This window comes from Nannospalax galili, unplaced genomic scaffold (genome assembly GCF_000622305.1).
Source record: "Nannospalax galili isolate Female #2095 unplaced genomic scaffold, S.galili_v1.0 scaffold530, whole genome shotgun sequence".
NCBI lineage: Eukaryota > Metazoa > Chordata > Mammalia > Rodentia > Spalacidae > Nannospalax > Nannospalax galili.
The window spans coordinates 140244-156124 of NW_008328331.1; the positions used below are offsets into that span (position 1 = coordinate 140244).

General features: G+C 40.6%; 1 protein-coding gene across 16 annotated transcripts in view; it reads left to right on the forward strand.

Moving 5' to 3' along the window:
• Window positions 1-15881, forward strand: part of Ncor1 (nuclear receptor corepressor 1) — a 179658-nt gene that overhangs the window by 12887 nt on the left and 150890 nt on the right. For all 16 annotated transcript variants that reach the window (XM_008824153.3, XM_029557263.1, XM_029557324.1 and 13 more), the window contains exon 2: window positions 11668-11845. In XM_008824153.3, the coding sequence (XP_008822375.1) occupies window positions 11738-11845 (108 nt within the window). In that variant the 5' untranslated portion in view covers window positions 11668-11737. The remainder of the gene's footprint in view (window positions 1-11667; window positions 11846-15881) is intronic.

The following is a 15881-nucleotide window of genomic DNA, read 5'->3' on the forward strand; positions in this document are numbered from 1 at the left end:
ATAGAGAATTTAATCAAAATTACCCATTTCAGATAATGGCAGGAACAGAAAGGGCTATGGGAGTGAGAGTGATTGGTGAGAGCTCACCATGTGGGGTGATGGGAAAGGCTCTAGGAGGTAACTGGGAGATGATTTGAACCAGGTTTAAGGATGAGTTAGTTACATGAATGACCTAGGAAGTGTAAAAAGAACCAAGCCTGAGGTAAGGAAGGACTCAGCAGCTCCATGGAGAAACTGAAAGCAAGCCCATGTTGCTGGGTAGAGTAAACAGGCCAAATCCAGGAAGGCCTGTGGGTCACTTCGCAGACTCCTTTGGATGTTATTTGTAGTATATAGGAAGCATTTGGGCAGCCTTTAGTAGAAGAATAATAGGTTCTTTTTTTTTTTTTTCAAAATTCTATTATTTTTATTTTATGTGTGTGAGTGTATTTCCTGCATATATGTGAGTGCACCCATGTTGTGCAGTGCCCATAGAGGTCCGAAGAGGGTATTGGATTCCTCTGAAACTGAAGTTACGGACAGTTGTTAGCTGCCATGTGCTTGCTGGGAATCAAACCCAGGTCCTCTGCAAGAGCATCCGTGCTTTCAACCTCCGAGCCATCTCTTCAGCCTCGATATATTCTGTTTTATGTTCTTTAAAAAGAACATTCTGCCTTTTGATTGGAAAAAGGATTGAAGTGGGAACTCCAGTTAGGAAATTTTTACAGGAAGAGATTAGCAGGGTGGAAGTTGTGATGGAGAGGCCTGGAAAGCTTTTCGGTATGTGTGGAAGGATAAAGGCTGGGGCTTACTGGTGGAACATTACTGAGAGCTGAGCCTGTGAGTTGCTGCTGGGACCATGGACTATGGGAACAACAGTGTAGTTGGAGCCCTCACAGGTGTCTGGTGGTTTGGCTCTGTTTCCTTTACTTTGAACTAAATAGGCTTCATTTAAAATCAAATGTCCCCCCCCCACTTTATTTTGGTATATATCTTTTTTTTTTTTTTTTTTTTTTTTTTTTTGTCTTTTTGAGACAGAGTCTCCCTGAAGCCCAGCTGGCCTGGAATTTACTATGTAGACCAGGCTGGCCTCAAATTCACAGAGATCCACCTGCCTCTGTCACATGCGCCACCATGCCTGGATTGGTATATGTCTTTTTTTTTTTTTTTTAAAGACAAGGTCTCCCTGTAGGCCTAGCTGGCCTGGAACTCACTATGTAGTTGAGGCTAGCCTCAACCTTACGGAGATCTGCTGCCTCTGCGGGAAGGCCATAGAACATAAACTTTAAGATATGTCCCTAAGAAGGTTAGCTTGGAAAATTACTTAGCCTCTCAAGGCGAGTTCATGCACACAGCCCCTCTTTGTTCTTCTTAGATATCATTCTGTTAATTCACCCCTGCATCTAAAGGTAAATCCTGATTTTAATACACTCCTTTTTTTGTGTGTGTGCTTATCAAGGAGAGAATTAGTAATTAGTCATTCATTTAGTTTTGATTTTTTTTTTTTAATGTGTATGAGTGTATTGCCTGCATATGAGTGCATCCGTGTCATGCAGTGCTGCCAAGGTCAGAAGAGGGCTTCGGATTCCCCTGGAACTGGAGTTAAGGATGGTTCACAGCCACCATGTGGGTGCTGGGAATTGAACCTGGGTCCTCTGTAAGAGCAGTCAGTGCTCTTAACTGCTGAGCCATGTTTTTAATAGTTGATTTTTTTTTTTTTTAATTTCAGAGGATTCGCTCAATGTAGTATGTCTGCACTATAAAGTTCTTGGTTTCGGGGCTAGAGAGATGGCTCAGCGGTTAAGGACACTGGTTGTTCTTGCAGAAGACCCGAGTTCAAATCCCAGCACCCACGTGGCAGCTAACAGCTGTCCATAACTCCAGTCCCAGGGGATCTGGCAACCTCTTCTGACTTCCGTGGGCATTGCATGACATGGGTGCACTTACCTACATGCAGGCAATACATGCACACACATAAAATTAAAAAAAAAGTTTTTGGTTTTGTAGCTGCTTATTTATCACTGCTAACTTGGGAAACTTCCTTTTTCACTTTAATATACTGGATAAAGGAGCATCATTTTTTCTTTACTCATGAATTATTTATTGAATGCTTGTACCATAAGTCCATCAATTAATTATGTCCTTATTAAAGTTTTGTTTTGACTTTATGTGTATGAATATATTGCCTGCGTGAATGTAACTGTAGATATTTGTCAGTGGCCATGTAGGTGCTAGGATTCAAACCTAGGTCCTCTGGAAGATCAGCCAGTGCTCTTAACCACTGAGCCATTTCTCTAGCCCCTAATATCATACTTTCTTGAGGTTAGGGTAGTTTAACTGAATATTCTTTTCAACTTCCATTCATCTGTCTTTAAAAAAAAATTATGCATGTGTATATCTGCATTCCTCAGCATGGGTATGGAGGTCATAGGACAGTTTTCAGGAGTCAGTTCTCTGCTACCATTTGGGCCTCCAGGGATCAACCTCAGGTCATTAGGTTTAGCAACAAATGCCTCTACTGGCTGAACCATCTCTCTGGCCTTACATCTGTCTTCTAACCTAAGTACGACAGAATGTTATGAGACTATAGGATGACCTTTTTTAAAAAAATGAGAATGTGGCAGGGTGTTGTGGCCCATGCCTTTAGTCCCAGCACTTGGGAGGCAGAGGCAGGCAGATCTCTGTGAGTTTGAGGCCAGCCTGGTCTCCATAGCGAATCTAGGCCAGCTAGGGCTACAGGGAGACCCTGTCTCAAAAAGAACAAAAAAAAAGAGAATGCACCAGGCATGGCGGTACACACCTTTAATCCCAACACCAAGAAGGGGTCACGGCTAGCCTGGTCAACATAGTTCTAGGCCAGCTGGGACTTCAAGAAGACCCTGTCTCAGAAAGACAAAACAAAAAAGATTACAAGTGAAAATTTATCATAGTACAACTTTTGTTTAAATTACAGAATTCACTTAGACGTTTTCTAGTCTTTTCTTCTGGAAGCTAGATATATGAAGGATGTTGGCTTTGTTTTTTTTTTTGTTTTTTTTTTGGTCTTTTTGAGACAAGGTCTCCCTGTAGCCACAGCTGGCCTGGATTTGCTAATGGAGACCAAGCTGGCCTCGAACTCACAGAGATCCACCTGCCTCTGCCTCCCTAGTGCTGGGATTAAAGGTGTGTGCCACCACGCCCGGCTGGATGTTGGCTTTCTTTAAGCCATCTGCAGTCTGGCAAGTTTTAGTTGGTTAGGGTGGCCAGGTCCTTCTTAGCTTCTTCCTGACTAACATTTTGGAGTTGCACCACTAGGTTTGGGCCCCTCTTTAGAAATCATTAAAACTTAAATGATTAATTAGTAAAGTTTTTTTTTTTTTGCCGTGTTATAGAATGCATTCCTCTGTTCCGTATTTTAGTGTTAGGTTTTATTATTTGATCAGTTAAAAAATGAATTGCATATTTTGTAGGATCTTTTTCTACTTTGGTGAAATGTGGTCTTCTCTGTCGTGACCCTTGGTAGATTCATTTTTGCTTGTCTGACAAGTCATCTGCAGACTTGCCACAGTGAAGTATATTTTTAGCTATTTTTCCAAGATAGCTGAGGCCACCTGAAAACCTGTCCAAGTATATTTTGGTTATGCAAAGAGTATAGGCTAGAAGCCAGGAGTTCCTAGTAAGAGGATGATTGCTCTTTGGCAGATTGTATTTGAAATCTTGTTGCAGAGTAAGTTACTCTGTGAGTGTGTGTGTGTGTGTGTGTGTGTGTGTGTGTGTGTGTGTGTGTGTGTAATATGAGAAGATTCTAGCAGGAAGTTCACCAATTTCATTTTGTCATAACTTATTGTCTATAAAATATAAGAGGTTAGTTCTGGGTTTATCTTATCTGAAGTTCAGGTAAGGTGTGCTGTTCTCATTTAGACAATGACACAGTGACATCTAGTTTTAACATTTCCAACCTAAGGTATGATTTTATATATATATATGCAAATATATGTTGAAATTTATGATACTAGGCAGTTGTTTATAGATATTAACCAGGTTTTTAAAAATTTTGTGTTCTAGGCTGGGCATGGTGGTGCATGCCTTTAATCCCAGCTCTTGGGAGGCATAGGCAGGTGGATCTCTGTGAGTTCAAGACCAGCCTGGTCTACATAGTGAGTTCCAGGCCAGCCCCACTACAGGGAGACCCTGCCTCAAAAAGACCAAAAAAAGAACTTACCTGCATCAATGCCAGGTGCTGTGGAGGAGATAAACAGGTTCTTAGGTGGTTAGAACAAGAGATAACACAGCTCTAGATGCAAGGACAGTATGAGGCAGGACAGCACAGGTCTTTCTCTTACGGAGAATGGAAAGGAAGGCACTCAGGAGCCCAGCATGGGAGCTGGGTGGAGAACCCAGGTCCTCTGCAAGAGCAGTCAGTGCTCTTAACCGCTGAGCCATCTCTCCAGCCCCTAGCTTTTATTATTTTATGTGTATGAGTGTATTCCCTGCATGTATGTAAGTGCATTCCTGTCATGCAATGCCTGCAAAGTTCAGAAGAGGGTGTCAGTCCCCTGGAACTAGAGTTACAGATGGTTGTTAGTTGCCACGTGGGAGCTGGGAATGGAACCCAGGTTCTCTGCAAGAGCATCCAATGCTTTTAACCACTGCTCCATCTCCCCCGATCCCTTTTTAAAAGAAAGGTCTTTACTATGTAGCCCTGACTGACCTCGAGCTTGCTATGTAGACCAGGCTGGCCTTGAACTCAGAGATTTTCTGCCTCTGCCTCCCAAGTGCTGGGATTAAAGGAATATGCCACTATGCCTGGCCTCAAATTTGACTGCTTTTGGAGGCAGGGTGGTATCCATTGCCACAACATTGCGGTATGTATAGCCAGTGCTGGTCTTGAACTTCTGGTCTTCCTGCTTTCTACCTCCTGAGTGCTAGGATTACAAGCGTGCACCATGACACACGGTGTGATCTTAAATAGTTCATCAATTAAGCATCTTAACTGAGTTACTGAGTTTTGTTGCTAAGAACTGAATTTAGGGCCAGCAAGGTGGCTCAGTAGGTAAAGATGCTGGGCTCAATCCCCAGAACCCAAATGGTGGAAGGAGAGAGCTAACTCCTGTAAGTTCTCTGCCATGGCACATGCATGCCCACCCCCCCCACACGCACGCACACACATAGACACACACAATAAACATAAAAGTAATAAAATATGAATGGAATTTATAGTTTGACACTGGCACTAAAAGTGCTAGCTTCTCTTTTAGCTATATTTAAAGTGGATTGTTTTATTTCAGTTGGGTTTTGTTTTGTTGTTTTTTGTTTTTTTGAGATAGGGTCTCCCCGTAACCCCAGCTGGCCTAGAACTCTCTTTGTAGACCAGGCTGGCATCCCACAGAGATCCACTTGCCTCTGCCTCCCAGGTACTGTGATTAAAGGCGTGCCTGCCTCTTCCCTTGCTATTCTTCCTTCCTTCCATTTTTTTTTTCTTAAGCATTTCTTTTGGAATTTTTAAAATTTTATGTGTATGAGTGTTTTGCCTGCATGTGTCTAAGTGTACCACTAGATGCATGAGGTCAGAAGACGGTATCAGATCTTCTGAAACTAAATTTCCAGACAGTTGTTAGCCACCATGTGGATGCTAGGAACTGAACCTGGATCCTCTGTAAGAGGAGCCAGTGCTGTTAACTGCTGAGCCATCTCTCCAGCTCCTCAGTTGGTTTTAAACTTCAAGGGGTTCTGCAGAGGTATCTTGACGTCCTAGGACTGGAGTGAGCAGTAGAAAGGATAAGGACCTGGGAAGAGAGATTCTGGATTCCCACATTTTTACTGAGCCACAGACTTTTCCTTTGTATCTTTGACTTCTATATTGAATGTTTTAGAAAAGAGTACTAGTTAAGAAAGAAAAAGGCCCAAACCTACTGTATGTGCTACAGTGAGTTTTGAGGAAGGTTGACACAGTAATCTCCAGGCTGCAATTTATGTGAGATTGGGATGGGCTCTTGTAACCTACAAATTTGTATGCCATTAAGGGCTAGTCCCATGATTTTGTTTTTTTTATCAACTGTTTGGGTTGGGTTGGGTTATTTTATTTTTGAGCTATATAGTCAAGCTTTACTAAAAATCATACCTTAAAACCCATGACATTCAACAGGAAAATATTTGGTGAATTTATGAAGTGATTACCAAGATACATTAAGTAATTAAAGCAAGATAGATAGTGTATCTCTAGTATGCTACCGTTACGTGATTGTGCTCATATGTTGTGTTTCTAAAGGATGCTTTGGTTACTTTCTGGGAGGACATCTAGGTAGCACCTGGAAGACTAGGCTGTGAAATAGATTTTTAAATTTTGTAATCTCTGGTACTTAAAAAAAACCTGTAAGTCATACATATGATAACTTATTTCTGAAAATACAAACCATAATCCTCTAACCCCACCCAGCAACAGCTCCCTGGTATTGGTTTTTAAAATCTTTCTGTCTGGAGCAAGTGCAGTTATATAGATGAGGGCATCACTGAGTGATTTCAATGTATGGTCCTACTGAACATCTGTACTTGATATTAGGTAGAAGGCCAAGAAGTGACTGAACTCCTCAGAGTAGTTTTCTCCTTGCTAAAAAAGCCACAAAGCATTCTTGAAAACACTAGCTTCTCCATTTTTGCCACCGATAATGGATCAGAAAGAATTACTGAATTCTTTGATTCTCAGATCTATAAAATCTGTTAGTTGGACGTTGTCACTCACCCCCCGCAACACACACACACACACATACACACACATGCATTTTCTGACTTCTATGCCTTCTGCCTTAGAAAACAAGCAGAAGCCACAGCTAGTCAGTACACCCCCCCAGAAATATGTAGTATTTAAAATATACAGCTGTTATATACTGACACAGATAATCATAAAAGTTCTTTCTGTAAGTTTTGTTTTCAAGTTAAATTGAATGTCACTTTCCTAGGAAACCCAGCTGAGTATAAAGATGGAATAAGACAGGGACATTGGCTCAAGCTGGCACCCTGAGTTGTTTTTTGGGCTTTTTTTTTTTTTAATTTTTTTCCCCCCAGATTCTTACCTAGCAGGTGTAGAGTCCTAGATAAGATTTCCAGCATTAAGGGCGACCCAAACAAACAAACAAACAAACAAAAAACTAGACTGGACAAACAGCAAGTAGGCTGGGGAGGTAGGTAGCTTGGTTAGTAAAGTCTTGCCAAGCACTTGGGAAGTGAAGGCAGGAGAATCAGAGGTGCAGGGTCATCTTTGGTTATATAGCCAGTTCAAGGCTATCCTGGGTTACAATGAGACCCTGTCTTTAAAAAAAGAAAACAACAGTGTAGTTAGGGGACACAAAATATTAAATGGGGGAGGACACAATGTATATACACATAATCTATACTCATATATACATATATAATTTTCATCTTAATATATGTAAATAGTTTGTGTCTTAAAAATGAGTGTATGCGCTCATGTATGCGAAATCTTTGTCATGGGAATTTTACGTATTTTATGTTACTCAGGATTTATATATGCATTCTACATGTATATTTCCTACCATATATATATATATATATATATATATAAAATATTCCTTGGTCTGGCAAGGAAATTTTGTTTAGTTGGGGTTATTTTTTGTCTTTTTGAGAGGGTCTCCCTGTAGCCCCAGCTGTCCTGGAATTCACTATGTAGACCAGGCTGGCCTCGAACTCACAGAGATCCGCCTGCCCCTGCCTCCCAAGTGCTGGGATTAAAGGCGTGCACCACCATGCCTGGCCCTATCTTAATTTTACACACATTGTATGTAATTGTTGCTGTCCTAGAGCATAAGCCTATAAGGATAGGAATATCCAACAGTATAAAGATTCTCTTTTTGGCCAGTCTGTGGACTCAATGTTTACGACTTCTCATTTGGGATATTTTTCTTTCCTTTTTTCTTTTCCTTGAGACAATCTTGTTAAGTTGCTGGGGCTAGAACTTGTTCTATAGCTCAGACAGGCCTTGAATTTGTAATCCTCCTATCTCTCAACCTTTTGAGAAGCTGGGATTACAAGCCTTTGCCCCTGCTTCAGCCAGAGGTTTTTTTTTTTTTTTTTGAGACGTTTTGAGACGGGTCTCTCTGTAGCCCTAGCTGTCCTGGAACTCACTTTGTAGATGACCAAGCTGGCCTTGAACTCACAGAGATCTGCCTGTCTCTGCCTCCCAAGTGCTGGCATTAAAGGCGTGCCTGGCTCAGCCAGAGTTTTTAATGATACTTAACAAAGTAACTCTGATACTTAAGTGAAAGAGGAAATGTGTTATATATAAAAGGTAAAGGCTTTGAAAAGCAACAGCAAAGCCCAGTGAAGGGAAACTTGTCCTACCAGATTAAAAAAACTTCTCTATGCTATCAAGAGTTTAAAAGCATAGGGCTGGTGAGATGTGGTAAAACACTTGCCACATAAGCCTGGTGACCTAGTGACCCGTGTTTGATCCCTGAAGCCCATGTAAAGGTGGAAAGAGAGAACCAACTCCACAAAGTTGTTCTGTGACCTCCACATGTGCACTGTGGCACATGTGTGCTCCCCATCATATACATACAGACACACAGAAATAATAGTAATTTAAAAATAAGCAGGAGGGAGCTGGCAAGATGGCCAAGTGAGTAAAAGTCCTTGACTTACAAGCTGCTGGCCTGAGTTCAATCCTCAGAACCCACATAAATGTGGAAAGAGAGAACTGACTCCACAAAGTAACTTCTGCACACACTGCACACACAAAAATAATAATATATTAAATTTTTTGAAAATTGGAAAAATAGGACAACATAGTTGAAAAGGCCAAATTAGTGAGTAGAAACATACTTTGTAATAAAAATGACTTCATTACGTATTGTTTTAGTGCCATAGAAATGTACAGAGAGCAATATAACAGATAGTTTATCTGTATGTTGTCTGTGTTCAAGACAATATTTTATCCTACTTCAGCTTTAACTTTATTTACATTTATTTATTTGTATGTGTGAGCACATGTGCATGCTTCTGTGTACACTGAGGTTGAAGGACAACTTGTGAGAGTCCTGTTGTACTATGATGTGGGTTCTGGTGACGGAATTCAGGTTGTCAGGCTAGGTAGTTGGCGCCTTTACCAGCTCAGCCCTTAGTTTTAATTCTAAGAAATTAAATTACAGTTTGTACCCCTTTTTCAGTAGCTGTAACTGTTATCCTCAAATAGATGTATATAATAACTTTATGTTTTATTATATGTGTGTTACAAATTGTATTTTGTTTATGTGTTAATAGTCAATGAAATCTCAACATTTTTGGGTTGTATCTGTTCTGAAATATGTAGCTCTATTTTATTTAACTGCTGTTCAGTTTTTTATTATAAATGTGCCACAGTGTATTGACTGGAATTGAGAGTGTCTTTAAATTTTCTTATTGTAGTGCTGTAATAAATAGCTTTTGTATATAAATGTGTGAGTTTCTCTATTCACTTAATGCTGACATTGCTGAATTGCAACAAAGATGGCATTTTATTCACTAAGTGTTTTATTTGGATAATTAACAGTCAATTTGGAAAGAAATCATAGCTTTGCCCTTTTCTGGGAAAAAAGAAAAAAACTTGGGTGTTTAAGAAGGTAAATGTTGGGGCTGGAATGGTGCACGCCTTTAATCCCAGTGCTCAGGAGGCAGAGGCAGGAGGATTTCTGTGAGTTCAAGGCCTGTCTGGTCTACACAGTGAGTTCCAGGACAGCTGGGGCTACAGGCAGACCCTGTCTCAAAAAGACAAAAAAAAAGAAGAAGGAGGTAAATACTGGGGCTGGAGAGATGGCTCAGGAGTTAAGAGCACTGGCTGCTCTTGCAGAGGATCCAGGTTCAGTTCCTAGCACTCACATGGTGTCTAACAACTGTCTGTAATTCCACTGGCCTCCTCGGATATTGTATGCATGTGATGCACTTGCATGTATGTGGGCAAAATACTCATAGACATAAAATAAAAATAAAGAAGGTAAATATTAAAAAAAATTGAGGTTTAATAATTTTAGAACTTAGAAATGGAGACAGTTTTTACACTGAAACAAGGGTCTGGAGAGATGGCTCATCAGTTAAGAACACTGGTTTTTCTTGCAGAAGACCTGGGTTCGAATCCCAGCACCCACATGGCAGCTAACAACTGTCTGTAACTCCAGTTCCAGGGGATCCGACAGCCTCTTTTGACCTCTGCAGGCATTTCACGACACAGGTGCACTTACCTACATGCAGACAGTATGCACACACACACACATTAAAAAAAAAAGAAAAACACTGAAACAAGAATTCTGGAACAAACATTTTCTACGTAAAGATGAGTATGATTAATATGCACAATATATAGAGATTAGAGAGGAAGATGAGAAAGAGATCTTAGTTTCCAAACAGATAACCTGCCAAACCTGCTGGCTGGCTTACTCTGCCCTCCCTAGGCCTTACCTCTGCTGCCACTCTCCCTCTGTCTCCTTCAGCCTTTTTTTTTTTTTTTTTTTTTTTTTTTTTTTTTTTAACTTTATCCTTTTTTTTTTTTTTTTTTTTTTTTTTTTGTCTTTTTGAGACAGGGTCCCCTTGTAGCCCCAGCTGTCCTGGAACTCACTATGTAGACCAGGCTGGCCTTGAACTCACAAAGATCCGCCTGTCTCTGCCTCCCAAGTGCTGGGATTAAAGGTATGCACCACCATGCCTGGCCTCCTTCAGCCTTTTTGACTTTGCCAAGATTGCTTCTGACTTGGGCTTGTGTAGTTCCTCTTATGTAGATTGGGGCTCTTCAGAAAGCAGACATGTGACACCCTAGCTGAACCTGGCTTTCTGTGCTTAACCTTGCCTTCAGCCCTTTCCCTACTCTGCCCTTCCTGTTTACTATTTATTACTTTATAACATTGTATCATAGATATGTTAATATTTTCTATTGTTTCGTGATTGTTTCTTGTTGCCTTATGTCCCCTCACAATAAGGGAGGGTATAACTGGGTCATTCTCTAGCAGTGATTAGAAGAACAGTATAGGTCTTTATTTGTGTGTACTGCTCAGTAAAAATTTTTCGAATATATGATATTTTCACCTTTTAAAATTCTTCTGTGAAGACAGGACAGGCATGTAAAATATTGAATAGAAATAGTATACAAATCATACATGTGTAAATCTTTAATTCTGTTGAACAGTATGCTTAAAAATAATTAAAATAGTACTTTTTAAATTTTGTGTATTTTACCACAGTTTAAAAAACAACAAATAACCCCTCTTACCCTGTCACTATGTCATCAGTTGCTGGACATGACATTTGGTTATTGCCAAGGTTGTATAGTTTTGGGGGAGCCTTTAGACCTTAGAAATGTATGGACTAAAAATCTACGTAGCCTGGATTAAGTAAATAAAGGAGGGCTTAGTATAAGACTACTTAGGCAGTCTAGCAGGTGTCATAGGAGAAGGAGAGTAATATAGCTTGCTCATAAGCCCTGAGCCTGGAAAGAAAAGGCAGAAGCCAAGGCCGGATCTGCTGTCTTAGGGGCTCTTTTCTGTGTATCTACCCTAGTCTATGTAGAGGAAGACACATTAATGTTTATCAAACCTTAGTAACTTCCACTAAGTAAATATTTGAGAAAGCTTTGGTAATTGTGGGTTTTTTTGTGTGGCTATAGTTATAATTTATTAGAAGTACATTTGATGTCTAAAACATTATGCATTTTCTTTTCCCCATCCCATTTAGGTTGTTTCCTAGAAACATGATTGTTTGCTGGACTTGATCTCACAGCCCAGTGAGGACTTCTTTACTGATAATGTCAAATTCAGGTTACCCTCCCAACCAAGGAGCTTTCAGCACAGAGCAAAGTCGTTATCCTCCACACTCTGTCCAGTACACCTTTCCCAACACCCGCCACCAGCAGGTAAGGATCAGTAGCTGTCAAGTAGATGTGCACTTTGTTGTTTCACTTTCCCTCTTTAATACATTTATTGTCTAGAAACCAAATGTGCTCATTATTAGGGTTTTTTGTTTTTGTTTTTTTTTGAGACAGGTTCTCCCTGTAGCCCCTGACTGGCCTAGAACTGGCTGTGTAACCAGACTGGTCTTGACCTCACAGAGATCCACCTGCCTCTGCTCCTGAGTGCTGGCAGTGTTATTAGTGTTTTGGTTGTTAGCCTTAGCCTTTAAGACCATGCTACCCCACTAGCCCTGTTACTGTTGTTGTTGTTGTTGTTGTTTTTTAATATTTTCATTTATTACTTTCATTTTATGTGTTTGAGTGTATTGCCTTCATGTATGTGAGTGCACCCGTGTAATGCCATGCTGCAGAAGTCAGAAGAGAGCTTCGGATTCCTCTGGAACTGGAGTTAAGGACAGTTTGTAGCTGCCATATGGGTGCTGGGAATCGAACCTGGGTCTTCTGCAAGAGCAGTCAGTGCTCATAACCACTGAGCCATCTCTCCAGCTTCCATTAGATTTTAATGACAAGAATCATTCACAGCTAGCATGTTGGGACATGGCTATAATCACAGTACTTGCAAGGGAGAGGGAAGATAGGATTTCGAGGCCACCTGGGGTAATTAAGACCTATCTAAAAAGTGTGTGCGTGCGTGTGTGCATGTGTGTGTGTGTGTGTGTGTGTGTGTGTGTACATGAAATCAAAGTTCTGGAATTAATTAGCCCTGCCTTACTCTGGATTTCTGACAGATTTTAGAGAGTGAATATCTCTGCTTAAAAAACTTGTTTTTACATTTCTTCTTTTTTTTTTTTTTCGGTCTTTTTGAGACAGGGTCTCCCTCTCACTGTGTAGACCAGGCTGGCCTGGAACTCACAGAGATCCGCTTGCCTCTGCCTCCTGAGTGCTGGGATTAAAGGCACACGCCACCACGCTCAGCTTGTTTTTACATTTCTTTATTTAGTGTGTGTATCTGTACTCATACACCCATGTGCGTGCTATGGTGTGTGCGTGGAGGTGAAAGGACAACTTGGCGGGAATCAGTTCTTGCCTTCTACCAAGTGGGTTCCAGGGATGGAATGCAGGTTGTCATCCTTGGCCACAAGCTCCTTTACCCACTGAACCATCTCCCTAGCCCCATCTCTCTGGTTTTGATTATAGAAATTATTCATAGAAAAGAGTAAGTTGGGGGCTGGAGAGATGGCTCAGTGGTTAAGAACACAGGTTTTTCTTGCAGAAGACCTGGGTTCAAATCCCAGCACCCACATGGCAGCTAACAACTGTCCGTAACTCCAGTCCCGGGGGATCCGATAGCCTCTTCTGACCTTGCATGACACAGTTGCACTTACCTACATGCAAGCAGTACACGCATACACATAAAATAAAAATAATAAAATTTAAAAAAAAAAGAAGAGTAAGTTGTATGAAGTTATCTAGGTTAACACCATGTTTATATCCCATGTTCTGGTTGAGTTTTAAGCTGGCTCTTAATTAATTTGGCCTCCCCTCAGTGATAAAGTCCTTTACATTATTGAGAGATTCAATGATAGGGAGGTGAGAGAGTTTGTATGAGTGACTTAACCTTTTGAAAAATAAAGTGAAAGAGATTTAATGATAGGGAGGTGAAACTGCCAGGTCAGTAAGCTAAAGCTAGCTCTGTCAGAGATTTGGAGAAAAATATGAAAGGAATCCTGGGTATGGTGGCATACGCCTGTAATACTAGAACTCAACTAGTGGAAGCAGGTGTATCTGGAAATTCAAGGTCAGTCTGGGCAACTTTGTTATCTGTCAAAAACTAACAGATAAAACAAGACAAATGGGAGAGGAAGAAATGAAATGGTCATCTCAGACTGTAAGAAGGCAGAGTTAGCAAAATACAGAGTGCCTCTGAGGCTGCCTTTGAAATCTGGCGATGGTTTTGCAGTGAGATGGATATTCTTATGTCCTGTGTAGAGAAGCATTCAGTCTTTTACTATTAAGGGTAATGTTAGTTGCATGTTTTTGTTGGGGCTCTTGTTTGGTTAAAGAAGTTGCCTTTTGGGGCTGGAGAGAAGGCTCAGCAGTTAAGAACACTGGTTGTTCTTGCAGAAGACCTGGGTTCGAATCCCAGCACCCACATGGCAGCTAACAACTGTCCATAACTCAGTCCCAGGGGATCTGACAGACTTTTCTGACCTCCACAGGCATTGCACAACAAGGGTGCACTTATCTACATGCAAGCAATACATGCATACACATAAAATAAAAATAATAAATAAAAATTTAAAAAAAGTTGCCTTTTGTTCCTAGTTTGGAAATTTTTATCCTGATTGGGTATTAAATTTTGTTTGTTCTTGCTCAGTACTCTCTGTGTGATAACTAATTTCCTGGACTGTTGTGCTGTTTTGTTTTGTTTTCTGTGCCTATATGCATGTGTCAGGGGGTGTGCACATGCCACAGTACTAGAGTGGAGGTCAGAGGACAGCTCATAGGAATCAGTTGTCTCCTTTCACCATGTGGGTCCCAGGGATCAAACTAGGGTTGTCAGGCACCTTTACACTCTGAGCTGTCTGACCAGCTTGGTTTGTTTAAATCAGTGTTGCGGTTTAGTTTATATATGTATGTGTATACATAAAAAAGATGTGGCCATTTTATTATATGTGCACATTTTTTTTTTGTTGTTTTTGGTCTTTTTGAGACAGGGTCTCCCTGTAGCCCCAGCTGTCCTGGAACTCACTATGTAGACCAGGTTGGCCTTAAACTCACAGAGATCCCCCTGCCTCTGCCTCCCGAGTGCGGGATTAAAGGCATGTGCCACCATGCCTGGCTATATGTGCACATTTTGACAAACTCATATACCATAAATTCACCACCAAAATGAGAATAAAGAACGTTGCTATTATGTCAGGAAGTTCCATTATATCTCATCACATCAATTTTCATCCCCAACTTCCTACCAATCTGAGTTCCCAAGAAACCACTTTGTGTAGTAGATTGTGTATAGATTGTTTTAAATGTCATAGAAACTCTTTTGCCTATGGCTTCTTTGCTTCCCATAATATTTATCTATGTCTGGATGTCTCAGTCTGTTCCTTCTTATTGCTGGGTATAGATATATTAAATATTGTTAAACCAGCCACCTATTTGAGTTTTTGTTTATTATAAATATATACAATTATTTAGAAAAGAAGTATAACTTGATTTAAGAGTGCTTGCCTACCTTGTCCTTAGCATCATACAGAAGTAGTAGAAAATGATGCTGTTGTATCCAGATAATATAAAGATACTAGTATTACCTTATTTTTTTTTTTAACAGTTTGCTTTGGAGAATATACATTTTGTGGCTTTTTTTAAGGTCTAGTTTATTATTTTTGTCTTTTATATTTTGTGTTTTTGTGTCATATCTAAGAAGTTTTTCCCAAACTCAAGGTCATAAGATTTTCTCCTGTGTTTTCTTCTCTAAGTTTTATAATTTTAAGCTTTCCATTTAGGTCCATGTATTAGTGAGGGTTCTCCAAAGAAACACAACTGGTAGAATGAATGTGTATGTATAGAAATTTATCAGCTTAGCTCACAGGATAGAGTCCGAGTAGTCCAACAATGGCTGCACCACACTGGAGAGGCTGAGAATCCGTAGTCGCTCAGTCCATGAGCCTGGATCTCTCAGTAGTCCCAATCTGGCCCTGTAGGTCTGACGAATACCAAAAGATCAGCTAGTCTTCAGTCTACAGCAGCCAGATGAACTCACCAGCGAGAGAGAAGGCAAGCAGCAAGAAGCCAGGTGTTCTCTGCCTTGGCCTTTTATACAGGCTGCCATCAGAAGGTAACACCCACATTTAAGGTGTGTCTTCCAGCTTCAGATGATCCAATCAAGAAGCTCTCTCTCATTTCAGTTAATCCCAGATCCAGTCAAGTTGATACCCAGGATTAGCCATCACAGTCCATGATATTTTTTTGGAAACAGGGTCTCTCAATAGCCCCAGCTGACCTGGAACTCTCTATGTAGACCAGGCTGGCCTTGAAC